This window comes from Micromesistius poutassou, assembly GCF_964030765.1.
Source record: "Micromesistius poutassou genome assembly, chromosome: 19".
NCBI lineage: Eukaryota > Metazoa > Chordata > Actinopteri > Gadiformes > Gadidae > Micromesistius > Micromesistius poutassou.
The window spans coordinates 2236382-2264032 of record NC_140289.1 but is presented as its reverse complement, the minus strand read 5'-3'; the positions used below and the strand labels follow the sequence as shown (position 1 = coordinate 2264032).

At 44.9% G+C, this 27651-nt stretch overlaps 3 protein-coding genes and 1 pseudogene across 4 annotated transcripts in view; 1 reads left to right on the top strand and 3 right to left on the bottom strand.

The window, feature by feature from the left end:
* The window catches only part of LOC311364238 (ectonucleoside triphosphate diphosphohydrolase 5-like), a 6329-nt pseudogene extending 6076 nt beyond the window's left edge, over positions 1 to 253 (top strand). The window contains exon 9 of the transcript XR_014684212.1: positions 220 to 253. The product of XR_014684212.1 is annotated as an ectonucleoside triphosphate diphosphohydrolase 5-like (transcript). The remainder of the gene's footprint in view (positions 1 to 219) is intronic.
* Positions 254 to 5008: 4755 nt separating this feature from the next.
* Positions 5009 to 7035, bottom strand: cipcb (CLOCK-interacting pacemaker b; the record flags this gene model as incomplete). The annotated part of the gene is made up of 3 exons (XM_084484240.1): positions 6866 to 7035; positions 6341 to 6525; positions 5009 to 5950 (listed from the first exon to the last, which is right to left on the bottom strand). The coding sequence occupies exons 1-3, from the start codon at positions 6969 to 6971 to the stop codon at positions 5009 to 5011; spliced, it is 1233 nt and encodes a 410-aa protein (XP_084340366.1). The 5' UTR covers positions 6972 to 7035.
* Positions 7036 to 8735: 1700 nt separating this feature from the next.
* LOC311363660 (snake venom vascular endothelial growth factor toxin-like) lies at positions 8736 to 14584 on the bottom strand. The gene is made up of 7 exons (XM_084483619.1): positions 14440 to 14584; positions 12137 to 12164; positions 11558 to 11754; positions 11132 to 11211; positions 10992 to 11021; positions 10841 to 10909; positions 8736 to 8944 (listed from the first exon to the last, which is right to left on the bottom strand). Exons 1-7 carry the CDS (start codon positions 14500 to 14502, stop codon positions 8923 to 8925), a joined length of 489 nt encoding a protein of 162 aa, XP_084339745.1. The 5' UTR covers positions 14503 to 14584; the 3' UTR covers positions 8736 to 8922.
* A 3557-nt stretch (positions 14585 to 18141) lies between these two features.
* actr10 (actin related protein 10) lies at positions 18142 to 27058 on the bottom strand. The gene is made up of 13 exons (XM_084483748.1): positions 26883 to 27058; positions 25830 to 25902; positions 25610 to 25692; positions 25051 to 25159; positions 24619 to 24726; positions 23986 to 24053; positions 23703 to 23782; positions 22408 to 22443; positions 22108 to 22187; positions 21404 to 21477; positions 20925 to 21006; positions 19822 to 20023; positions 18142 to 18882 (listed from the first exon to the last, which is right to left on the bottom strand). The coding sequence occupies exons 1-13, from the start codon at positions 26957 to 26959 to the stop codon at positions 18701 to 18703; spliced, it is 1254 nt and encodes a 417-aa protein (XP_084339874.1). The 5' UTR covers positions 26960 to 27058; the 3' UTR covers positions 18142 to 18700.
* Between the last annotated feature and the right edge of the window lie 593 nt (positions 27059 to 27651).

Below are 27651 nucleotides of genomic sequence, written 5' to 3'. Positions count from 1 at the left end.
TTTTTTTTTCTAACACACGCAACAACGTGTGTCGCACAGAGCAATTAGGAGATTTGTGAGACTCAAGTGTTAATTAGAAATAAACACTGTGATACAACCTCTTAATCACATCAAAGAAGCACATCAAGTTAATGGCACAATATGCTAATGGTATTGGTTTGAGATACGCTCCAAAGTACATTCTGTCACCTAGACGCTCACATAACTACGTGGATCTAGGTTAATTGCTCCGACTCGGCGGCAGCATGCATAGAGGAATCTCAGTGAGTCTCTCTCTCTCTCTCTCTCTCTCTCTCTCTCTCTCTCTCTCTCTCTCTCTCTCTCTCTCTCTCTCTCTCTCTCTCTCTCTCTCTCTCTCTCTCTCTCTCTCTCTCTCTCTCTCTCTCTCTCTCTCTCTCTCTCTCTCTCTCTCTCTCTCAGGGTGGGCGGGGTTGGGCGAGAGAGAGAAGGCAGAGGGAGGGATGACGAGCATTTTTTTAAAATGTATTCTTTCTTCTGAATTTTGACTGAAGTCGGTCGGAAAAAGCAACTCTTGCAGATGATCACACCGTTAATGTTTAGTCGAGTTATACAGCAAATTAATGCTGAACACACACACACACTACAGGACAACAACAGCCGACTAAAGCGCTGTGCTTTAGCCTGAGGGGACGACCCACTGCTGACCTGAGAGCTCCAGTGGGCCACACAGAGAGACGTCAGTGGGCGCCAGCAGGGGAAGGCAGTGCTTGGATTCTGAGTCCTCCAGACCCTGGACCAGTGGGATGGATGCGTTCTGTACAAACTGCACCAGCAGCTGATGAAAGAGATGGGAAAACACACATCTTAAGAGAGAGAGAGAGCAGAAACGGCTGCAGAAAGGTCTGAAGGATTTGTTCAGACCACAGAGAACATTATGGTAAATTATTGTGATCCGTTGCATGAGTTATATTTATCTAGCAAAGCTTGAGAAGAAGCCGACAGAAGAATAGCAATGAGGCTACTATATCTCCTCCATGGACCATGAGATTATAGAGCCTATATAATGTGGATTGGAGCTTACATTTAGATCAACAATGGGGTCAAATCAGAACTAGGATCTAATTATTCATGGCTACAGAACTACTTACACAGTACTTAAAAGCTTATAGAGGGATGCAACCGATTCTACCGAAATGTAATCGTTGTGACGGGAGTAAAGTAACGTCGAGGTTACCTCGGGTTTGGAGTCGAGCTCATCAGAAAGCATGGGTCACACTTTGTGAAATCTAGAAGAACAAGATGTCCATTAAAACAATGCACAATACACGTATTGAGCCAAAGTGTGCATGGAAAGGCACATACAAACTCACAGCAGACCCTTACCCCAAGTTTCTCCTGCAGAGTTATGGCTCTGGTTATAGCTTCTCAGTGGGTCATGTGTGATGGATGTGCAGGGTCTCGTCTTACGTTACAGCAAGAAGAATACACGTCGGGTTTTAAAATGTATAAACGACTGACCTATATATATATATACACACACACACACACACACACACACACACACACACACACACACACACACAGATTATATGCTATGTTATTTCACCAGTATAGTAACTCTAAATGCATAGTTTCGTGTCGAGATATTGCCATTCAAAGACCGCGAATAACATAGTGTCAGATGTCCAAAGCAGGCTGGACTCCCCTCTCCAGAGAGCTGGTTCTAGTTGATTATCAGACCCACCAGTGTGGTTAGCCCACCGGTCAGATGTTAGCTTGCTGCTGTCCAAACATGAACTAGAACCCACACCACGTCGCCTCGAACCCGGGTGAAACAGTGTCTAGGTCGACATCGTCAGTAGAAAAAATACCGCGTGGACGGCTTACCTTGAATTGTTTAACTTCAACATACAAAACATAAATATATCAAAACACCAGTCGACCAAAATTGTTCTACGGAGATCCTGAAGGTCCACACTTGATACCACTTCCGTGTGTATAAGTCGGGTCGAAGGGGTACGTTGTTGCCATCTAGTGGTGTGTACTACATTGACTAAGAGAGTATGGCTGTACATTGCCTCCCCTTTGTTTTACTTACACTGTAGTATTGCTTGAGTTGAGTGTCATTGCCTGCTGAAGTCATTTGAATATTCTGAGAATTATATTATATTTATACTTTAATACAACATTTTATTAATGTGGGCTGAATTCGTAATCCTACAATAACATTTTTAATATGACTAATTATTGTGAATTTGCAATCAATTGTAACCACCACTCACCAGTCAAATTAAAGAAAAACGAAGGCACCTCCACATTTGGTACATAATAATGTATTTGGAATAATGATCCTTTTGTCCATCACTACACTGCCGGTGTCCATGAAAATGACACAAAACCTTGTATTTCTAGATATTTAAAGACAAGATAAGGCAGACGGAGAATACACAAATAAACCGGAAAGTCTGAGAATGATACAAGTGCACTGTGACAGATAATGCCAATGTACTTTATGTAATAAAATGCTTTTGTTTGATTCATGCCCCACTGAATATAAGACCTACATATTTCATATTGAGCTGAAAGTAGTAGTAGGCACACACACACACACACACACACACACACACACACACACACACACACAACTACACAGAAAGACAGACAGACAGACAGACAGACAAACACACACACACAGCATCTTGACATCGTAAACAATGTACATAGTATACAGAAAAATAACGACGGCAGATAGAAATGTGCAATGTATCTGCCTCTTGTGCATCAGTTGGTATACTCTTTGAAAACCATTTTAATAAAACAAGGTGTTGAATTGTATGACGACAGCTAAGAAATTAAATTAAATCAGATTAATCATTCTCAGTACATTAGTAACAGTACATTAGAGGAAGGGTTCACCATATCTAATAAACAAAACAAAAAACAAAGCACAAACATTTAAGTGAGGCCACAATCCTTATGGATGAATGAGTTCTTTATGCAGACAATTTATTTGAGGCACAAACACATCGCATTAGTTTAGACCATGAACAATAAATATAAAAATAGCAACTACTTGTAGTCTTTATATAGCAATTAGTATTATCCAAAATTAATTATATGCACTGCACAGATCACAAAAACCTTGTGGATCCCAACACACACAATAAATTAAAAAAGACAACCTTGAACATTGTTGCATGGCATGTATGGCAATGACTGTACACAGGCCTTATGAAGGGTCACATGATCTTGGTTATCTGTCTCTCCCATTCTCAATAATTACTGCTCATGTCTTTTGGTAAAAAATGTTACATGTCCTCCAGGAGCCAGGAGGAGATGAGGGGTTTTGGAGCATATGCACTAGATTATAATTTAATGATTGTCAGTGCTAGAGGAATTCTTATGTGCATGATGATCCTTCACACAGAGCTTGTTTCAAACAGGTCTTCAGACCTCAAAGCATCCCTTAATAGTATAGTATTGTATATTATATCATTGTACATCTATTCTTAATGCTAGCCCAGGGCTTTGAAGAAAGATAGAGCCTGTCTTTATTTTATTGCCGAGACATTAAGGACCTAGTTGCTACGCAGCCTTTTAATCTAAGATAAGAGACAAATTCATTGTTCGTGGAAGAGATAAGAGATAATTCAATATCTATGTATTTGTAGCTGTGCGTTTGGCAGACACTAACTGACCCAGTATGTACATATACATACATACACAACCTATGTATGAGGATGTTGCTTGATGATGGACGCACTTATGTGGCACTTCATTCTCCTTGTAGTAGCTTTGCATATACATTATTCCAGTTACTAAGATATGATAAATCCACAGAACGAAATATAAAAATAAAAGAAAATGTCTCAGCCAGAACACCACAACCTTCTGGTAGTATAGCCTATGTTTGTGAGTTAAAACTAAGATTAGTTCATTTTGCATTTTGTTGTGAGCAACGAAGCCCCATCTCTTAAATCAAAGTAGAGCAGAGCTGTCTTGGCAATCATTTCCTCCTGAAGTTATATTCTCTTTTCATTTTCAAGATGTACTCAAAACAGGAAAATACATTACTGAAACAAGTTGCTACATGCCAGGAACAAAAATAACCTCAATAAAGATTGTAGAAACACACTCTCATTCGTACTATTGATCTATGAAGGATTAAATAAATAAGCTATGGAGCTGTATGAATTGTTGAATGTTTTTTCAAATGGAGGAGCCCTTGGAATGCATGTTCAGAGCTCAAGGATATTTTCCTTCAGGTACTGCAGCTGCCTTCCTAACGAAAATGCAAATTATACACCAAATGGTGAGTTGACCGCACAAAATACTACGTAACTGTCAAAAATAGCACAGAGAAATCTTCAGACACCTCAGGCACACATTGCTCTCGTTTAGAGATGTTGGACTCATCACTGAACCCATTCAGTCAGACAATAAGGCATGGGCTGGACTCATCACTGAAAACAGCACGAGATTGATATAAAAATGTACATATCAAGTATATAAATATGAAATGAGGCATTTAAAAAAGATTAGGCCTGCATGAAAGGACTTGACATACAATTTAGAGTTAGTCTTGATGTCAATAGGTCAACGCATCCAGAACCTACAATGACTAGCACATTTATATCGACGATAGTAAACCGATTTTACAGTACGCGTTACATTACTTTGTCACGATCACAGGCAACCGTTTAGAAATAGCACAATGCTAATCACTATATATATGCTCAATGTCGGACCAAATAAGTGCAGTTTCATGTGTTGTTTGCCCTTTTGGTCCCCGTGACACAAACCTCCAGGCCACACTCGAACAATTAACGGTGCCAAGGATTCGACACAGAGTCCGGCCGCCCTGCGCTCTAACAGCCAGCGGGCGACGGACCATATGTAGGTCGCCGCAGTCTGGGGTATACAGAGGTACCACGGGGCGGGTGTTGGATCGCGGGACCCATTTTTTCCGGTCCAGCTGTTTTCCCTTGTGAAGCCAACCACTCTCTCGTGTCAGTCCAGTGGATTACGCCCCCGGCGCCCTTAATCCTTAGTCGTCCTTCGCGGCGTCACGCTCCCCGGTGTCTCCCCGCCTCTTTGCGTCCTCCTCCTCCTCCTCCTCCTCCTCTTGCAGGCGGGTCTGCAGCTTGAGGAAGACTCCGGGGTCGCCGCTCAGCAGCGCCTGGACGAAGAGCTCCGTGTGCTCCTTGAGGCGGTCCAGGTCGCCCTGGGTGCGCCGGTTCTGCCGCAGCAGCTCCTTGGTCTTCAGGGTGATGTCCAGCAGGCCCGACTTGCTCAGGATGTTGTACGTGTTGCAGAAGCGCATCCTCTTGGTCTCCGTCTCGGTGTCCGGGTCGCCGCCGGGGCCCACGGGCTCCGGGCCGCAGCCGGTCAACGTCTGCGCCTGGAGCGTCGTCGGGGCGACCGGAGGCGACGGAGTAGGCTCTGAGGTCAACGGGACGGTCACCACCCACGCGAGTCGCTCGCCGGCGACGGGATCTTCTGCCGTGGGGAGGGGCTTCAGGGATAGGGCGCTTGGGGCTGCGGGGGGGACGCGGGGAGACGCCGACGGGGGAGAGCGCCCTCCGGACTGGCTCTTCTTCTTCTGATGGTGACGCTTGCCTCGGTGAGAGTGCTCCCGGTGGCCGCAGGTCGTCTTAGAGCCTCTTTTTGACCTTGAGGAAGAGGAGGAGGAGGAGCACGAAGACATGGAAGAGGCGGACGATGAGGAAGAAGCGGCGCCACCTCTACCCAAGGAGCCGGGGCTGCTGTCTCCGGGGTGGGGGGCTATCTTGGGGTAGGACTTGAGGAGGGGCAGGTACTTCTTGGGGCGCCGGTGTCTGGAGGAGTGGGGGTCCTTATGGGAGGGGGGCGTGGGGTGGGAGAGCACCGGTTGGATGAAGACCACCTGGGGGGACTGGACCACGGGCTGGACCACCTCCACCGCGGGCCTGAACCCCCAGGGCTTCAGGGGCGTCGGGGCGTCGGTAGGCTGCAAGGGCCAGAGGAACACACACAGATTAATGTCACATGGGACGTGTTCGCACAGCTCCCCCTCTGTTCACACAGGGGGGGTTCATACTTGAAAGGTTCAGAATTTTTTAAAAAGCATTCCCTTGACTAATTACTAGCATCACTAATTAAAGACTGGACCCATGCAGTTAGGGCTGTGTTATTGGATTTATCTCCAGTTATTTCCCTTTTCGGAAAGATACACATAATCGCTCTGATGATGACATTTCAATTATGATCATTAAAGTAATTATTTCTTAAGAATGCACAACAGAGTGCGGTTGCAATCCCGTTTAAAAGCAGGGCAGCAATTAAGTTAAGAAATAATTTGGAATATTACTGGTTTGTCTATGGACGTCTGTAGGCCTACCTGCTTGAGCAGGACGTTGTTCATGATGATCATGGGGGACATGTTAGGGTAGGACGACCCTCCCAGCACGGCCAGCTGTGAAATCACAGAACCCGCCCCACGCGTCCCCCCTTGTTGCGGGGCACAACGAGTCAAGTCCTCAGAGTCGGTGGTTCCCTTGGTGCTGGTGGGCTCGGAGCTCGTATCTACACGTCGACAACAGAGGAAAGTGTGAGGTTGTAGCAATCTGTGCTGCTTAAACTTGCACACTATGCATGTTTTCCCCATTAGCGGACTCTAGGGGCTGATAGTTACATGCTTTGCAAAAGTGGACCAAACCAATAAAAAACATTTATGCAGAGAGATTCCCTAGGTGGGTTGACAAGGCGTGTTTAGAAACATTCGCGTTCCAAGGTTGTTGTTTTTTATTTTTATGTCGGATGATGTAGTAAATAGTTGCAGTAGAAAAGTTACGCAGCGCAGGTGTGCGTTCTGTATGGTGCCCGGAATAGCGCAATAAGCCGAAATAAGCAGATCCAGACATACCGGAGAATCCCGAGTCTCTTTCGGAATCCGCCCGGGAACCACCGGACATGGTTCGGAGTTTGTTGTTGGCCCTCTGGTTGCTTTGCGTCTTCCGTCTGGTGCTCATGCTGTGTGATCTGTTGACCGGCTGTTCCTCTACGCGCTGGAAAGGTCACCACTGATCTACATCAGCGTTTCCCACGGCTACACCTGATAAGAAAACATAGGTCAGAGTGGGTATCTTTGCACAGTCTCGAATTTGAATAGACACAGACACAGACTACGCTGTTGTGTTTGCTCAAGCCGTTACAAAAACATGGCATGCAATTACTTTAAGATTAGAATGCTACTTTGAATGAGAAAGTTACCCTGAATTAAAAAATAATAAATAAAAACATTGCAGCATGCGAGCATTGGAAAAAAAAAAGTATCTTAATTTGCCCAGTCTTATGTGAACTTCCATGGACAATTTGTTCTATCATCCTTCAAACTATTATCGGATATAAATGATGAATAGCAAAAGTTCAAACAAAGCACATCTCTCATGAACAGCTCAAACTGCAAACTGCAACACCTACAAGGCCCTTTCGATGTAACGGATTGCACTACACACCAATGTGTACTTAGAAGTTGCAGAAGAGAGTACCTTTCCTCCCCAGCCTCTCTTCCTTGTTATCCCAGCCGTGCTCACGCTCATACGGCTACTAGGACTCGGTGTTCCGCGGCGCGGTCCACAAGACCCCCAGCCGCCCCACCGGTGACACTGGAATGCGACACGACTCAATGTTACCTTTAGTTCCAGCGTTTGAACCAAGAAGCGCCTGTTCCTATCATTTGTCTCTCTAAAACACAGTCAAACAATGTTTCCGGGCGCAGAATCGCAGGAGGAAACAGACTATGCTCCAGACGCTTTGTAGACAGTTCATCTTGCCATATTTGGAAAACAATGGGCGGGGCTTGTAGTATAGTAGTAGAACCGCTGCTTTCTTTAGGCGCGACGCACCCGCCCCCTTTCAATTCCCTCGTTCCTGATTGGCCGACGAGCTGGCACTAGGCCTAGAAACGTGACCGCGGTCGTATGTGTGGCAAGTTGAGGACATTGTGTTCGCTGGGAGAGGCACACAGAGGTGTGTGTGAGCACAGCCATCTCGGATGTACTGTCGGGGAATTCGGGGGCCCTGACGATCACAATGTACTCGTGCATTACATTATTACATAATAGTGTGGCTCTGTGCTGAAACCAAACGCCTGGCGCCCCAGGCCCACTGAGGCTGTTTTTCAGTGAACTATGTTCAGAACAGGGGTATGTTCTGATAGTTGTCACGTGTGTGGATAGTGAAAATCATAAGCTCACATTGCATGGGAAAAGGTCGACGGGAGTTCACTTGATGTAGGTTAAACGCCTCACCTAGTTAGGCGGATATGAAGCGTGTGTACATTTTAAATACAGCCTTAACTTAAGCACAGAACCAACAATAGTAGGCTGTGTATAAAAAAAAAAAGTTCTCTCTCATCTGCCCACCACATAACGGTTGTGATTTGTGACTTCTACCAAAACAGGAATAATGTGACTAAATATGTAACGTACCGTGTGTTTATTATGTTATTTATGTCACACAGTGCGTCACACAGATAAGGTGACCACTGTCACAATGCAGGAGATAACAAGGAAACTCAACACGACGGATAATAGGGGACTCATATTTCAGGACAAATGGAAGTTTCCTTCCATCATTTTTGTGTTTATTTTTAACTCCTATGAGGCTATTAGTCAACTCAAATAACTGGAGGCTATTAGTCATAAGCATTTATGTTTTTACTCACACATCACTTGAAATGTTTTATTTTCCATCAAGGCATACACCATCATTAGAAATAAGGATGCAGTAAAACAAAATGCAGTAAAACAAAAGCTATAGGCCTACGTTGAAAACTGTGCTAAAAGAACAGAAATACAACGTGTAAAAAATGTCAAACAAAATCTTTACAGTGTTGTTTTTTTTACATAAGTAAAAATATAAAGTGATGAATCTGACTCTGGCCGGTCGATCGCTGTGTTCCCCAGGGCTGCAGACGGGCTATTCGTTCCCCTCCTGACACCTGATGAAGACACAGACACAGAGCGCCTATCTCACACACACAGCGCCCATCTCACACAAGAACCGTTCAACGCGAACACGAGAAATCGCCCCGAGCGAAATCGCTGTTCTTCTCCATGTCGGACGAAACCGTGCTGCGATTCCTCTATCATCTTCAGTAGGCTATCACACTTATATTGTAGCGCCTTGGTCTGAGATGAATCTCCGGTCCCTGCACTGAAGTGATGATGAGATTTCTTTCAGGGCTTAACAAATAGTGCTTTCAGAAGAAAGGTGTGATGTGAATGAACTGAATCTTGATGAACTTTGAACACTATGCTGTGGTTCATACCGGAGACTACAGGATGAACGATATCGAAAAACCTCGATAGTTCCAAATCAGTTTATATTTCGAAGACATATTTTACACTTTTTGTAATTGAACTGTTAGTATCGTAAATGATTGACAATTATTTGAAAGTAGCAGGAGTATTGACCTAATCACTTACCGAATATATTAGTGATGTTTCCATAAAACCACAGCTCCCTCTCTCTCTCTAATACACGTGTCACAGGAATGTGTTTGGTAGGACCATAGGGACGGCTAGCTCCCTCACAGACCATAAGAATGTCTATTGCTCAAGGGCACTACGGCGGTGGAACACAGGACCCTCCCACGTGGGGACATAGCTCAAGGAATGCAAAGTATAGAGACGTGTATCCAAATACAGAAGCAATTAAAACGGTTTCTCTGCACACGGATGTGGGAGGATTTCAGATGGGAGAACGATGGCAGTGTTACCGCCTACAGACACGGCAGTCTTTGAAACGAGAGATAGAGATGGCCTCAAGGTCACACACACGCACATGCGCGCACACACACACACACACGCACACGCACACACGCACACACACACACACACACACACACACACACACACACATGCATACACCTAGACACAGACTCACACACACACACACACACACACACACACACACACACACACACACACACACACACACACACACACAGAAATATCTTTCCTACCTAGTTGGTACCCAGTGTCCAATAGCCATTAGGCCACAGGTTAGCTGGTGGCTGTTGCTATGTGCTTTTTCTGGGGGGGAAAGTTCAGCTCAGGGGTCAGGGAGGTCGTCATTGAACTGGAGAGTCTCTGACTGCTCTTGAGCAAGATGTTTTAAAGCCCTTTGAGAGTTTCAGAGTCACAGCTAAAGCGCATCAGCGTTTACCTTTTGAACCAGAAAATATGATACATACACTGTATTCATTAACTCACTTAATATGCATCCACTGTGTATTGTCTGCTTGTTATGCATCTTATACTTGTCTCAGTGCACAAGTTAAAAAACAATAACAACAACACCTTACAACAACAACAACAACAGGAACCTGATTATTCGCCATGCATGCGCTGATCATTTAAAATTCCTAACCATCCGTATCAGCGGGTTTAGAGGTCAACCTTTGACACGCAGCCTCCTCTATATGCGCACTGAGACGTGACCTGTGTGTGTGTGTGCGTGCTTCGTGTCAAATGCCTATGCTGTCGATACCGCGTCAAGCAACGCAGCCTATCGAGTTCCCCTCCGGGGTCGGGAGGGCTGCCTCTGAGCGGTGCTCTCTCTATGCCTTCCCCGCATATGGATCAATCGGCCGGTGTCATGTTTCACCGGTGAGAGGCTGCCCCTGGGGCTGGGGCTCGAGCTCGGCCAACACATGTTGACTGGGAAACATAGTGGCTGTTAGATGGATGGATGGATGGATTTTACATCTTTATAGGAGTGTTTTAGTCAGCAGATGCATTAATCAGAAGCTACATGTGGGTGAGAGTTGAACAGCCATAGGTAGAAAACAGTTCTGCCCTAGATAGATGGATGGATGGATGGATCCTCTTACCAGCCACAGGTCTTTGCCCTCTTCCGCTTCTTCCTCCCTCGGCTTCTATTCACGATTGATTGACTGAAGCTGTGGACCAATAGAGAGAGGGTGCTGAACAGCTGGGACAACACAGGTTCGAGAACCTCCAAGTAAGTGGGCGTCGACTCACCTGTCGCCATGCCGTTCCTTTGGGCGTGGTCTAGAAAAAGCGGGGGAAAAAAAGACAAAACCAGTTGGGAGTTTGGTTTGCACATCTTTTTGAAACTCATATTCTGTGTACAGGTGACCTCATTGTATCTGGTGACTCACCTGCATTCACATTGGAGGTGTTCGGTAAACGATAGACCCACATACTGCCAGCTTTTCTCTGAGGGAGAAATCCTCAGCAACTGGGTTGGATTTAATAAAATCGCTTTAATTTCACTGCGGCTATAACTGAACCAAATGTTAATGAGTGTCATCATTAACATTTTATCTGAACCAACCCTGTATCCACACATATTTCTAGAAGCAAATGCTATATTTCATCTGTAGAGGGAAATTAAAATGTGAAATCAGCAATAAAGTGTGTAATAGGGTACTCAATTATAATTAATTACAAAGGATGTAAATTGCTTATTCCCTCGATTAAAACAACACTTCAAAAACGATAACGTAAATCTACATAGCACCACCGCAAAAAAAAGATATAGGAAGAGAAAATGCAATGACAAATTACATGGGTGGAGACCACACCTGCATGGTGGTGTTCCGAGTGACCAATGGGTGACATTCAAGGTTCTCGTCGCTACAGCAACCGGCACATCTCCAGAGTGGGACGCAGGCGGGGTGGTAGATGTAGCCCATCCCTGTCGCTGGGTGCTCCTGGCCCACCTCCACCAGCTGCTCCATCAGGTGACACAAGCTCCTGTTCCACAGGTCCAGGAACAGCACTGCAGCACAAACAGAGCGGGACCCGTCACATGTTGTCAGATCAGAGGACGTTGTTGTGTTTATGTGGTTTTGCGTGTGTGTGCGCATGTGTGTGTTTATGTGTGGCGTGTTGGTTCGCATGGACGCGTGTGTGTGTGTGTGTGTGTGTGTGTGTGTGTATGTGTGTGTGTATGTGTGCTTAGGGGTTTGTGTGGGTGGGTGCCTGTGCGTGTGTGCCGTGGGTGTTTGTGTGCATGTGTGTGGCGTGTGTATTTGTGTGCATGGGTGTGTGCGTGTGGGTGCCTATGCGTGTTAATGCGTGTGGGTGCCTATGTGTGTGTGTGTGTGTGTGCGTGTGTCTGTGTCCATGTATGCATGTGTAGTGTTGAAAGTGTCTCTCACCCTTCGGATGGGGTTCAGCCTGGGAACTCTGCAAAGATAATGAGATTGGAATATGCAATCTTCATTTAGATTATACAGGCGAATTGTTTGTTATGCAAACATATGATGAGCCATAGGCAGCTGTAAACAATGTCATTAGTGACCGATTATTTTATTGAAATTGACATTTAAAGGGGTCCTATTTAGCAACACAGGTGGCATTCTACACCCAGTAGATCAATCAACCAGCCATGGTGGTCTGGCTACATTGACACTCGACCGTGGGATGTAGCTATAGGGTCGATTTTGTAATGTATTGTACTGGCTACTCCACATTACACAGTAAAGAAGTAATTTAAAGCTGTTCAGTAATACCGTAAGTCTAGAGCGCCCTCTAGTGGCAGGGAAAGCAAACACTTCAAATTTCCCCTTGCATTAAGAGTGATGCAACGTCAAAAATATTTGTATGTAGTATTTCAATAAAAGTTTTTTTTTTGATCCAATTTGAGTAAAAACTGCAAAACAGGTTGCCCAATAAAAAGAAAGAAATGTGCTTACACTACTTTCCCAGAGAATGTGGTTGGAGATTTTTGTTGAACAGCAATTCTATTATTGGTTAAAAAGTGCAATTCCCGCAGGGCGAGTCCATTGTAACAAAGTCAGGGATAATAAAGTTTGAACAATGCTATTTTCAGATTGAAAAAAAGTAGAATCCGTTCCTTTCTTCTCTGCAGTCTTTCTTAACTGTTGCTCCCTCCGCTGTCTGCCCTTCATGTTGATGATTCATGTTGGTGCCGGAAGTGGGGCTATAATATCGTTTTTTGGGTTTCAAATCTCTGCTGAGCAGGCATCTCCTCTGGCTTTGTCTCACACTGTCTCTAATTAAGACAAATCTTACATTCTGCCTGGCGTTGTCTGGAGAACTTGAACTGCAAATGAATTCTCGGATGTTAATTATTCACTGAATTGATTATCGCTCTGCTGACACTTAACAGCAATGTTCATTTATTACCATTAGAGGTGAACCTGCCTTGGAATTAGCCTCCCATTCTCTCTAGTGGCCCATCAATGCATTCTATCTACAAAATGTCAATGCATCAATACAAATGTACAGGTATCACAGCATACATTATACACACTTAGATGTATAGACCGATCAATGAATGAAGACCTATGTAATGGAAATCAACTTAAAACCTTTAAAACAATAAGGAAATTATTCGTGAACCATGAACTAAATATAAACACCAAAGATGTGTCGCACCCAGCCCACCACACCCAGCAACACGGTTCTAACATGAATCCCATGAGTTCAATGGAGCCTAAACAGTGTGTTTCTATCACAGCCCTGTCTTTAATACTTCCAGGGGCTAAAGGCATGACAGCTAAATATGCAACAATAGTGAAATGTAATAACTGCTACTCTGTGAATTATTGCACCCAATGGACCAGAAACAGAGACCGATGTGAATGATATAAAATCATTGCATTGGGGTTTCTGACCGAAATGGACCACTACTTTCTTTTCAGCTATTGACAGGCTGTAAATGTATTGATGCTGTAGAGCTGCCCTAATGAGGCCTCTGCAGAGTTTACTCAGTCTCGCAATTGGAGACAGTCAGCCTTTCGATTTCACATATGCACGTGGTTAAGTAGACCTCGTTATGTCTAATTGGATCTTAGTAACAGGCGGCATCCGCCCCTGCTGGGCTCAGGCATGATTGATTGTACTCTGCACACAGCGCAGTGTACACAAGAGGTCCTAATATTGAAGAATACATAAATGAATTAATATATAAATAAATAAAGTGACAGGATGATATTAGCATTTTCAATCAGTAATTTAAAAAAGTACTTATCCAAATCTACTTGTCCAAACATACAACGCTAATTAAGGCTTAGTCAAATCACAATTTATGTCGGGGAAACAAACAACAAACAAAACAACAACATCCACACAAATATACAGTGCTGAGTGTAGGACTTAAACGGTTAATTCATTTCTTCTTCAACAGGAATGCCCTAGAAAGCTGCAATGTCTTCCCTGCAGGTAAACTATTTTATATATAGGCCTATAGGCCTATGTATGTAGACGTAACGTCAACATCGAGTTTGCCATGGCCGTCATTTTCATCACGGTCAGTAATTGGAGTCCCATAAGAACAGTCAATACCACGCTTTATTGTAAAACAACAACATAATTCCGGAGTGTTTATTTATTCTTCGAATTATTATTATTGATTTTTAGCCTTTCTTCATATAATTGTTCAACCGAACAATTGATCAATCAATCAATCCACAGAAACTTAGAGACAAAGTGTTACCTGCACATGTATCAGTTGCATCAGGAGAATCAGCAGGAGACGCGAAGCGCGGAAACGTTGCATTTTGCGAAGAGAAACCGTCGCCTATAGGCCTATACGTCAACGCGAACTTCACACTTCAATTAAAGAGCGCAAAAAAATAGTTGTCGCCTGGTGAGCGGAACTTGGAGGATGGGCGCGCTCTACATCTGGGGAACTATTATAACCAATCCCCACTCCTGATTGGGAGATTCCCCTGGTTCTCTCTCTCTCTTGATATCTCCCCCACATCTTCCTCTCTCTCTCTCTCTCTCTCTTGCTCTCTCTCGTACGCTCTTGCAATATCTCCCCCTCATCACCCTCTCTCTCCCTCTCTCTTTCTCTTGCTATTTCTCTCTCTCTTTTGTTTTTTCTCCCCCTCATCAACCTCTCTCTCTCCCTCTTTCTCTTGCTATTCTCCCCCTCATCAAACTATTTCTCTCTCGTGCTATTTCTCTTTACCCCCCCCCCCCCCCCCTCCCCCCTCTCTTTCTCTGTCTGTGTATCTCGTTCTCTCTCTCCTCCCATCCCTCCACCCATTAGGCCCATATACGATCAGGCTACATTCAATTGTCAGAAGACAGCCAGATATGAATATAATAAAATACAATATCACTAGAACAGTATAATACATCTATTTTCTTTGATTCTCTTGCTCGCTGTGATGCTCAGGTCAGAGGCCGCGTAGTCAGAGTCAGGGGCCCACCACCCCATCCACACAACCTCTGTGTGAACGCTTGCCCTCACCCGTTTATCAGGCTAATTTGATTAGTCTAATGGAGCTGCGACGTCGGTTCATCTTTAACACCAGTCCCCTTCGGGTTCCGTCGGCTCCTTGTTAGGGAATGCAGGGATGCTATCTCTGTGGTCCGTGTGAGCACTTAGCATACTTAAGTGAATAAGATGATTTAATATGCGACGAAGGGGTCAGGTCCATGCTATTAACACCATTATTCTTCTGCAGGGCCAAATTTGGTATCCGTCTGCTAGTTTAGGGTGGATTGGTTTGTTTACACACACACACACACAACCTCTCCGTGGCTGGCTGTGATCTCGACCCGATCGCAGATTTAACGATTCGTCTTCTCAACTGCTTTGGTAACCGGAGCAGAAGGCCTGTCTCTCTGTGTGTTCCTCCTCATTCCTCTGGCTTTGTCCTGTTTATACACAGCTAAATGTTTATGAAATATTCGGCCCTTTGAATATTATCATTAGTGCTGTAATTGTTTTCACGGCGTTTTTGAGCTGCACCGTAAATATTTGGGTACATATTTGCAATGAGTTATTTTTCCGACATTGTAGTTCTGACTGTGATATCATTCCAGTGTGTGCCAGCCAGGGACGAAATATAGACCAATCAGGTGGGTTTCCTGTGATTAAAACCTTGATTGTGGGAGTGGTGACCATAGAGAACTATCACTCCCTGTGTAAAAGGACATTGATGGCGAACTACTGTTTTCATATCCTTAATATAACACAATATCCAAGCACGACAACTCGATCCGTTATGAACAGAACACGTATGCATGTACACTGACTTTCGCATGTTAACACACTAACCTGCGCTGTGGACTATCTCTGTCTGTGTTTCTCTATCCGTCTCTCCAGGAACAGCCTGCTAAATAAAACATTTCCTTTGGACCGGGGCGGTCGGCTCCCTCCGTTCGGAGGCCAGGGAGTCCCCCCGCCTGCCCACTCACACACACAGAGGTCAGATGGACAGACGGACAGCTGCTGTTTCCTGCTTCTGGGAACCTCACTCCGGCTCCAGTCCCACTCCCTTGCCTCTGTCCCAGCAGCCACAGGTGGCCACAGCGTGGCGTGTGTGTGTGTGTGTGTGTGTGTGTGTGTGTGTGTGTGTGTGTGTGTGTGTGTGTGTGTGTGTACTTGTATGTGTGTGTGTGTGTGTACTTGTGTGTGTGTACTTGTATGTGTGTGTGTGTGTGTTAGTGCTAGTTTGTGTATAAGTGTGTTTGTGTGTGTTTTTGTTAGAGTGTGTATATATATGTGTGTGTGTGTGTGTGTACTTGTATGTGTGTGTATATATGTGTGTGTGTGTTTGTGTGTGTGTGTGTGTGTGTGTGTGTGTTCATGTGTGTGTGTGTGTGTGTGTGTGTGTGTGTGTGTGTGTGTGTGTGTGTGTGTTCATGTGTGTGTGTATGTCCTTGTGTGTCTATGTATGTGTGTGTGTATGTATTTGTATGTCTGTGTGTGTGTGTGTGTGTGTGCGTGCGTGCGTGTATTTGCGCATGTCTCCACCATCCAGCAGCTCTCTTGCTCTCTATCTGCTGAGAAAAAAGAAAGAAAACTGTCAGGGGTTGAAATAATGCGATCATGAATCCATGAGCGTTCTGGGCCCTGGGTCTGATAAGAACCCCCTAGGGGCCCCCGGCCCCCTGTACGTACACACACAGACCAATACAAGTAGTGCTCTGACCTTGGTTTGGTTCTTGAGCTTTGGTCCTTTAGGGCCCCATGGGGCCCGTTCCTGAATCAAGGCCAGCTTGGGGGAATCCATGTGATTGAAACTCTGTATTGAACACAATTCACAACGTTAGGATGACCCGTCCGGCTTTTCCATTTGCAGACTATACTTAAGCTTTACGGAAAGCCTTAAAGTGTATTTTTTTTTAGATTAAAGTAGTGAGGTTATTTGGGCCCGTGCTTCTCAGAGTCTGATTTATTGCCAGCCTTAGCCTGATCCTTGGAGCCCCTGTGGAGAACCGCTGGAATAAAAGCTATTAACTCGGACATAGCCGGTCCGAGTCAGAGATACCACATGGGGGAAGGGAGGTGGGGGTGGGTCTGGCTGGCCACGGCCATTGTTATTCATGCCAGTGGATGTTTACACCAGTGTGTGTGTGTGTGTGTATACCTTGGAGTCTCCTGGAGGTTTGTGTTGGCAGCTCCAGGTGCATTGTGGGTAATGAAACCGTTTCCCAGGTGTCCGGCATTGGGGGAAACCAATGAGATGAATGTGACCCAACAGGCCAAACTGTTGCTGTTCCAATCTTGGAGGGCTAGACCCACACACACACACAAGTCTACCCCTATCGCAAGTCATTTATATCATGTCAATATATATAGACTTATATTTTAGTCGGTTTTTCACATCCTGATACGTGCAGCAGGCTTCATAGGGCTCTCATAACACAGGAAACCCTTGTTCGAACGTTGAACCAATATTGTCTTGCGGGGATGTTCTTCAGTGGAACTCATGGAGAGCATGTTAACCATAACAAACGGCTGCTTTTCGAAGTGATCGGTAACATGTGTATATATCTTGGCTCGCGGTTCGCTGGTTTGATTACACGACGGCCCGCAGAGACCGGGTGTCTTCCCAAACAAACACAGGCGCCAAAAGAACAGGGAACGGATGATAAAAGGATTATCGTTCTGAAAACGGACGTTTTAAGTATTTATTGGGTTCGGTATATATGGTTTACAGGCACACTTTGCTCATTCTATTATGTTGGATATTCAACATCAATATACACACAAAATAACAACATTATATTACAATCGGTTGCTCTTTGTGTCATCGGTGAAAGTGTATTACAGGAAATCTTTGCAAATTCCCAGTTTTATTTGGTGGATCAGAAAAATAAAAAAACGTTTCTTATTTTTCTGATTCATCTGTGAATTCATGAATTCATTGCAAATCACAAAAAAAAAGTCATGGCACAGTATTTGAGTACTGTTTATTATTAGTTATTACAATATTTCAGTTGCAGGGACAAAAAGATGACATTTGCTGTGGGATTACTTCATCATTTGGGCAAACTATATACACACAGAAACAGGAAAAACAATAAATAAACAAAAACGGGGAAATGACATTTGTTGGTTGCAATAAATGCAGAAGAGCTTAACCGCAAGGCTTTCAGTTCAGATTGGCTTTTAAATGGATTGTGTCAGTTGTGCTAGTCTTCGACTGTCCTAAATCGACTTAGCGTTAGTAGACAAACAAGATAGCAATAAAAAGAGTTGTGTTCGATGACTGATGGTTTTCCATTTTTAAAAGTATTCATTTTACACGCTTTTGTGCACTGAACTGGTAAACAAAAATACCCCCCCTCCATCAAGTTTGTGTGGAACAAGTGTCAACCTGGCATCCACTCAATCATGTGACCGTTGGTTAAGACGTCCTGATTGGCCACGTCAGGAGGTCAGGAGGTCACGAAGACATGAGGCAACGGAGCGGGCGGCTGGGGGTCCGGGGGGGTCCGGGGGGGGTCCAGGTCTACTTCTCGGTGGAGAAGGCCCTCTTCATGAGCGGGGGCGGGGTCTTGCGGGCCTCGTAGACCGACTCGGCGGGGGGGGTGCTGAGGCAGCACCAGTCCGGGATGCGGCCCGTCTGGTTGTAGTGGTCCCGGGACACCGAGCGGCTGCCCAGGATGTCCTGCAGAGAGCCGAAGATGGCGCCTGGGGGGGGGAGATCCATCAGACATAAATAATCGATAACAGAACCGGCGAAGAGGGGATCAAAGGAGCGAAGCTCTTTAAAGGCTTAGTTATGGTTCCACGACGACACAACGCAAGGGGGTTTACAGACTCCTGACGTCCTTGCGGACCCTCCTTGTGTCCACCGCGAGGGCCCGACGGGCGGCTCCCAAAAATTGTAACCATGCGTGATTGGTCCGCTCACTAACACCCGACGCAGATCCAAAACAGGTTCACGGCCGCGTCAAAGCGTCTGCGTGGTCAGTTGCGTTGCGTCGACGTGGTGGAACCATAACTGAGCCTTAAGGAAGCGAGTTGAACCGAAACAAAACCGTTTTTTTTGTCTTTCTACCAACAAAACGAGAAGATAAATAAACAGCTCCGTGCATCAGGGGGGGCGGTTCCAGGAATAATAACGACGTGCTGTATTTAAAATAAACAAGGCACGGAAAGTTATTCCTGGCAGGTAGCCAGCTATCTTGTCTATCTGTCTAGTTAGGCTGGCAGCCAACTGCCTCCCAATACGCCCAGTACACAGCGTGTCTCCAGATCAGGGTCCAGGAACCAGACGCGCCCACTTAACGACGTTCCAATTACATGACATTCCGTAGACACTTAAAAAGGTGACAATATTATTCCACCAGGTGGGAGTGCGATTAGCCGTTACAAGTTACCGGTAGACTGATCCATCCAGGCATACATCTAGGTGGACACGCTCACGTTTGATGTCGGAAGGGGCCCCGACTTTCGAAACTTGGCTTGTGACGGCTCAGCGCACGCGCCACCTTTCATCCGACGCGTGTGAAGCTGACAACCCACCAAAGCCGGGTTCATCAAACGCCGTACACTGACAGAGCACAGAGTAGCTGCATCTAACGATGACGCCTGCCTGCCTGCGGCTCGAGGCCCGCGGAGCCTTACCCCCCAGCCAGGCGGTGCAGTTGGGCTTGGCCGGCGGAGCGTGCAGACGGAAGCTCTTGGTGGCCAGCAGGTCGCTGTACTTGGGCTTCTCCACCAGGTGGCGTATCTCGGCCAGGAGGCGGTGCTGGAAGCCGGGCAGCATGGCGGTGCCTCCGATCACCACCAGGTTCTCCGACAGCACCTTCCTCGTGTCGATGGGGCACTGGGGGGGGGAGGGGGAAGAGTGAGGCTGGTTCTGGGTTCGAGACCCCGACGTCCACGGGTCTATCCCGGGGGCATCCTTGAGCTAGACGCCCCTGGCCCCTACTTGCTCGTCTATGAGGTCTAATCTAAAATCATCGAAGAAAGGCGGTTACTTAAAATGACTCAATTATATTAGTAGTAGTATTTAAAAGTCAATTCAATTGCCAGCATTCCATCAGCATACTATTAAAAAAAAAAATCTCTTCATTAAAGTTTTATAAAAGGTGCTTTCATGATGAAAGTACCGATCGACTAGACTATGAATCATGGAGAAACAACAACAGTAACAACAACAACGCAACCATAAAAGTGACCGATGAGGGCACACAGGCAGTCGGTGTAACTGCTTGGACTGCAGTTTATTTGCTAATCTTGCGGATAGGACCGGAGAGAGTGGACACAATGTTGGCAGCGTTGGGATCCGGGCAGATGGCAGGTCTATGGAGATTAATTAGATTGTGTAGGCACTAGTCTAGTAGGGGCGGTCCCTCTACAAGGCTACGCACGCTCTCGTTTCATTATGGGCTGCTGCAGTTGCCTCTAAATGTTGCGGTAACACACACACACACACACACACACACACACACACACACACACACACACACACACACACACACACACACACACACACACACACACACACACACACACACACACACACACACACACACACACAGCTAGCGACACAGGTCAATGCCATTCCAATTCCAATTACAGAGCAAAAAGAGTTAATTAAATGGTGTGTACGCTCTCTGTGCTGCATTTGGAAGCATAGAGAAGCGATGAGCGATGTTGCTTTGCGGGAATGCAGTTCAGCACCTCGTCCATAAGAGGATTGGTGGGGCCTGGCGTTGGCGTACCTTAACCAGAGTGTCCAGGATGAGAGAGGCAATGCTCTTCTCCTCGTTGTCCTGCTCAAACAGCATCTCCATCACAGAGTCCCTGGGAGCAAACAGGAACACGAGTCCAGTTACCACAGGAAACCATTTGGTGCCAAAAATACATCACGGCGTCGAGTCTCCTTTTTCCTCTCAGGGTAGACATTCAATTCACTCAATATTCCCACTGAACGAATGAATCAATGAACATAAGACAGGATATACTTTATCAATCCCAGACTGGAAATGAGGTTTTCAATGCAAAGATTACAGGAAAGAAATAAGAATAAAAAATGTTTTTGTTATAGCACATAAATAAGAAAATAAGAGAATAATATTTGAAAAGGGTAAAATCCGGATTATGTTGGAGCTAAAAAGCCTATTGGTTGTGTTTTCCTAAGCCTCCCAGATTAATAACAGCATTTTCCCCAGACGCCCGCCAGCTTGATCCCCATACACACCTGATGGCCCCCTTGATATGCAGGATCTTCTCTCCATCCAATGGGTAATCCACATCAGGAGGAGGGGCGGGGCGCTACAGACACACAGCACCATATATGGGTCAGCCTCACTCCACAGGCAGGCTGTCATTCAGAACGAGTGCCGCTGAATCCCGAGGAGCACTTATGTGTCCGACAACTTTCCGTCTGGTGAACTGTGGCTCTCTGTGCCAGTGCTTGCATTCATGGCCCTGTGTCTGTGATGCGGAGCCCCGAAAAGGTCTCAGATTCAGTGACATCCGGTGAGATCATGCAATCTAACATGTGAAAACTCCTCGACTTGTTAGTCATTCTTTCACATTTACATTAAGGGCGTTTAACAGACCCACACGCTTTTATCCAAAGTGACTAACCATTCGTACATTCGCACACCGACGGCGGAGTCAACCATGACGGCGACAGCCAGCCAGCTCGCCGTGAACAGTAAGGGTGACATGCTCAGGGACACCTCAGAGCCGGGGATCGAACCAACATCCCCAGTAAAACATAGCAGGGAGAGACTTAATCTGCTTAATCCGCCACCCCTGGCGTTTAGTCACGTGATAGCGGCCCTCACTACGTAGAGACCCATGTTGTACCAACGGCGGCTCCTCCACACAGGAGGCATACGTCGTGCTGTGTTGAGTGCTGTTGCTGGACGACGATGTGGAGCGGAGTTCACTCACCTCCGCCGTGCCTTCCAGGTTGAACTTGGCGTCCTGGATCTTGAAGCCTCTCTGCAGGTCGCTGACAAAGCACGTCCTCACTACCGCGAGCCACAAACACAAGGCCAGAACTTCAGCGCGCACACACAGTGTCTCACCCCACCACCCGTCATCATTAAAACCGGACTGGTTGTTCAGCACTGTGGTAGCGCTGCCACTGCCAAGACCACAAAATCCATGTGTGAAACTTAAAGTCAGTACTGGAGAAAACAGCTTTTAATGAGCAGAAATGCTTTCATTGGAAGGATCCTTGGAACCCACCTTTAATGTCCTCGACGATATCCTCTTGGATCGCACCTGAAGGTACAGGAAAAGAAAAGACGACAGAGTGAGACGTCACCCTCTTACCCGAGAACACGTTTCGCTTTACACTAATTAGCCGTCAGAAATCAAAGCCGCCTCAATCACAGCGGTGATCAGAGCTTCTGCACGGATGAAAGGCGTCACGCCTTGGGGAGACGCAACACCTCCAGCCTGACACACTGCCAGCATTGCTGGGACAAAGAAAGCGGCCGCACTCCTGAAAAAGAAACGCTGGTGGCTTTCTCTTATATTTCAATTCAATTATTTGTTTAATATACTTTATTTTTATCCCCATGGAAATCGAGGACTCTGCATTTAACCCCTTACTAGGAGCATGTTACCATCACTAGCAGCACTAGGAGCATTTAACCATCACTAGCAGCACTAGGATCATTTAACCATCACTAGCAGCACTAGGATCATTTAACCATCACTAGCAGCCACAGTGCAGGGCCCGGGGAACAACTCCAGGAGTACTGTGCCTAGCCTTTGTAACATTACATTAGTGTAAAGACTAGATTAGTTAGACGTGTAGGAACTCATTAGTAATGAATTTATGTGACACATGCCGAGACATTGATAGCATATATGCCTTGACATAAATCAACAAACTCATTACATCAATTGAAGTCAACAGAATTTGAGTCCCTCGCATTCCTTTTAATTAATTTAATTCAAGACGAGTGCAGATAAACACAGTCCTTAGATTAATTTCACCCATACAGTTAGAGTCTGGCGTGTATGTTGAGTCAATAAGTGATGGGGGTAAAAGGTCTAATGAAAACCGTGAATCAGCATACGCAATAGCACACTATACTGCAGGCCGTGGTAGGCGGGGGGACAGGGGGAGACTAAAATAAGCCCCTTCATTATGTATAATTCACACACTGTGAGAGCCATGGACCTGAATATCTCACAGGCTCCACTTTCCAAGTAGAGGTTTGTATTCAGCCAAACACATGGCATCATTTCCTCGAAAAAAAAGTAATTTATCATCAACTATCCATCATTTATAACTAGTAATTATTTGTTATTGTCGATTGATCAATGTTGCTTTTGATTAAACATGTGCTTGAGTAAATACTATACGGTAATGACATTTTCATTGTAGTTTATTTTCTCTCAACAATCTGCACTGAGGCAGATGTGCAGCATAAGTCAATTTATCTTCTATACACAATACAGAAATAAGTAAGTAATTAATTCCCTTAATGTCGACATTAAGGGAATCCAATGAGAGACGAGACGCTTACCGAGGACAGCAGGTAAGCCCTGGCCGGCTCCGGAGTCTGTGTCCACAGTGCACTGATCCACTAGGAGGCTGTCCAACTCTCTGCAGAGGAAACCACACAACACGCACTTAATGAACACAGTGGCAGTTATTCGAAAGGGCAATCTGGAACCAATGCAAAAAAATGATGATAGCAAAATCAATCTATAAAGGGAACGTGTTAATAAATAAAAAGTTTTGACACTTGGCAACAATCAAAGGCCTCACTGGCCATCATGTTATATAATTGCTGGATGCAGACTTACTTGTGAATGGCCTGTCCACCCAAAGGCATGGCCTCCCATGCTGGCAGAATGAGGGTACACTCATACACCTGGGCAGGGAGTTAAGGTGGAACTACAACAGGGTCCACACTCTGTAGCGTCTGTCAAGAGATCTCCATAGCATTTCTGTGCTCCCGGAGGTTTGTATTTATGAGCTGTTATCTCTATTGAATGAGAAGCACGATGTACTTTCTTTTACTACTCTAGGACAACTGTGAACCGCCTTCAGTTAGAAGTATTTCAACCCATGACCTAAAAGCAGACATCACATGTTGTTACATTGTCAGGGATCGCCAGGCCAGTGTTAGTTAACAAATAATAATAATAATAATAATAATAATAATAATAATAATAAAAAAAAGATAAAATAAATAAATGTTGCTTCAATTAGCAAAATGTGTTCAGTTCTGTCAGGGTTTCATTCAGTGGTCGATATTTCATTCCAATGTTGCACTTAAATCTCATTCCAGCACATCAGCAAAATGCAATGCAAGCTGGCTCATAAGCTTTGACAGACCGTGCAACTTTTAACGGGTGACTGAACATGGCCCATGCAAACACGTTCTATATTTTTTGTTGCGTAACATCGCAGTTTCCATGTTTGGCAAAGGATACGGGCAGCACCAGAGTCTCTGTGTAGCCACAATCCATCACCAGAGCAGAGCTGAGACCCAGGGTCATGATGGCCATCAGGTGACTCGGGGCGAACAGCACTGAAGGCACCTGGGATGAAAACCATCACGCTGTAAATACTCACTGAGCTCACATGCCGAGATCTAACGTATGCTGAGATTTTGGTTGATATCCGTCTGGTTTACAACACATTGATACAAACTGGATGCAAAATAACCCCTCAAACACAAGTACTGAAACGATTGACACAATAACGTGTGATTAAAAAGAGTAGACGCTTAGTCCTTGATTGGCTGATGAGTGAAAACACTCAGACCTCTAACATCAGAGCAGACTCATCATTGTTTCATTATAGTCACAATCAACCATTGTGCTCCGTGGGTGAGAAGTGATCTCCGGGCGTCTTCCTCATACCTCAAACTGATTGAAGAAGACCCTGGTGAGGGTCTCTCTGAAGTTAGACGGACAAAGGACGGACTCGATGATGACCACTCTTCTGTCGCGAGGGTTCACCAGCAGGTGTCTTGATTGGTTGCACAAAGGAGCCCATCACATTTAATTGGACGAGGAGGAGCACGGTAAACTCAGTCACACAGCTTTGGATTAAAATGCTGTTGTGTTTGTGGTAGAAATAGCCCTTGAATTATCAGCTGCTGACTGGCTAACATACGTTTACATTTAGGGCATTTAGCAGACGCTTTTATCCAAAGAGACTTACAATAAGTACATTTGTCTGAAGAAAGAGAAACAACAATATATCGCTGTCGGTACAGTAAGTTAGTGCCAAGCATTAACAATTGTTAGGTTAACTTATTCCCCCTATACAACAAAGAAAGCTAGGATAAGATGCTAAACAATGCTTAGTACTTTTTTTTTAAGTGCAAGGACGTACAACATACAATAATCATGTACATTAAGACATACAATATATAATACACACCAAGCTATATATATATATATATATATTTCTCACCTGAAATATAGTGTATGGATAAACTCTTTGAGGTTTACATAGAGCTCTTCTGTGTTGATGTTGTATTGCACCACTTTGACGACCTAAAACAGATCAGACATTATTACTTTACGCATACACATTTTACACATAGCATTGTGACATTACACAAATCTGTTGAGCGGCAGCTTCCAGTAGATACCACACATTGTGTTTACGTTGGGCGACTGCTGATTTCTACCTGTTTCTGGCCTGCTCTCCGGATCTCGCTCGGAATGATAAACCTTGGCCCAGTTTCTCCCGCAAAGCCACATCTGAAACACCAGGCAGCACGGAGTGTTGTGTATTAGTTTAGATTCATAAAGAAATATCAAAGTTATAAACCAATGCACAAAGAACCCCATTGGATTCGACCTAAACCCAATATTATTAATATATTATTCAAATAACTGTTTGGTTTAAATAATTAAATAAATCAGACAGACCACTTGATGTTCACATGACTCTAGCCTGAGAGGATAACACTTGTATTCATAACACATTAGCTAGTAGTCTGCTCTAATAGCTACACACTACAGTAGCTACACACTACATTAGCTAGTAGTCTGCTCTAATAGCTACACACTACATTAGCTAGGAGTCTACTCCAGTAGCTACACACTACATCAGCTACACACAACATTAGCTAGCAGTCTCCCCCAGCAACTACACACTACATTAGCTCACAGTCTATGCCAGTAGCTATGAACACTACAGTATCTATTAGTGTAGCTACACACTACATTAGCTCACAGTCTATGCCAGTAGCTATGAACACTACAGTATCTATTAGTGTAGCTACACAGTACATTAGCTCATAGTCTGTGCCAGTAGCTATGAACACTACAGTATCTATTAGTCTACACCAGTAGCTACACACTACATTAGCTAGTAGTCTACTGCTGCAGCAGCTAATCACTAAAGTAGCTAGCAGTCTGCCCTAGTAGCTTCACACTAAAGTAACTAGTAGTCTATTCCTCTAGCTAGACACAACACTAGCTAATGGTCTACTGCTGCAGCAGCTAATCACCACAGTATGCATCGACTGTCATCTACTACCTATTTAACAGCATACATTGTTTTGGGGGTTGATTGGACATCGCTCTCATAGAAAGGTGTACTGTTTATTGTATAAAAACAATTAAAAACAATTCGCTATTGCGAATAAACAGCGCAGCGGCCAGACATGATAAAGTGACAGCCTGCTCATCCTAGCATCGCGTTAGCTCACACAGCTAACGGGAGCGCTCCTTACTTTGTGTATGCGGCTCCTAAATCAATGACGACCGCAGTTTTTTCTCCGCCACTTCCCAACCCTTCAAATAAGGGCATCGTCTTGTCTTCTATGGAAAACGAGAGGCGTAATCTCTCGTTTTGTACTCTTGTTGAGTGGTGTTTTGTGTTTGACGGACGAGATGTTGACTTCCTCTGGACGGGCTGGGTCTTCAGACACCGTGACGTCACCGCCAGTCACCCTTTCTGATTTTAGATCAAATTAATTTTAGATCAAATTATTTAAATCAAGTTTAACAAGTTGAAAGTTGAAAAACCGCCCGATATAGATTTTGGGGAAGATACCATTTGTATTTTTCATTAATTTTTCCGACTGGGAAAGAAATTAAGTTACATTCCTATAGTCACCAGTAGAGGCCGCCACCGCCAAGGCTCGAACCAGGCATTTATTTCACAGATATGTGATTTTCTGATTTTCTGTGGTTGTTATAAGAAATAACCACAATTATATATTTTAATACAAAACACGTATTTGTGGAACATGTGGAAAAATGATATACATTTTAGTTCAGAACCCCCCCCCTCCACCCCCAAGTTAAATCAACTAGATCAATTAGGAGGCCGTAGTCCTACAGGAAGTCATGCAATGAGTAGGTGACTTGGAGGTGACGGACAGTTATAAGTGAACTATAGACCTGGGGACTCTTAAATGAATGAAGGCCTCAAGGACAAATGCAATGATTAACGTGGGGGCTCTAGCCCTAAAGGAAGGGACTCACAAAGCCACAAAG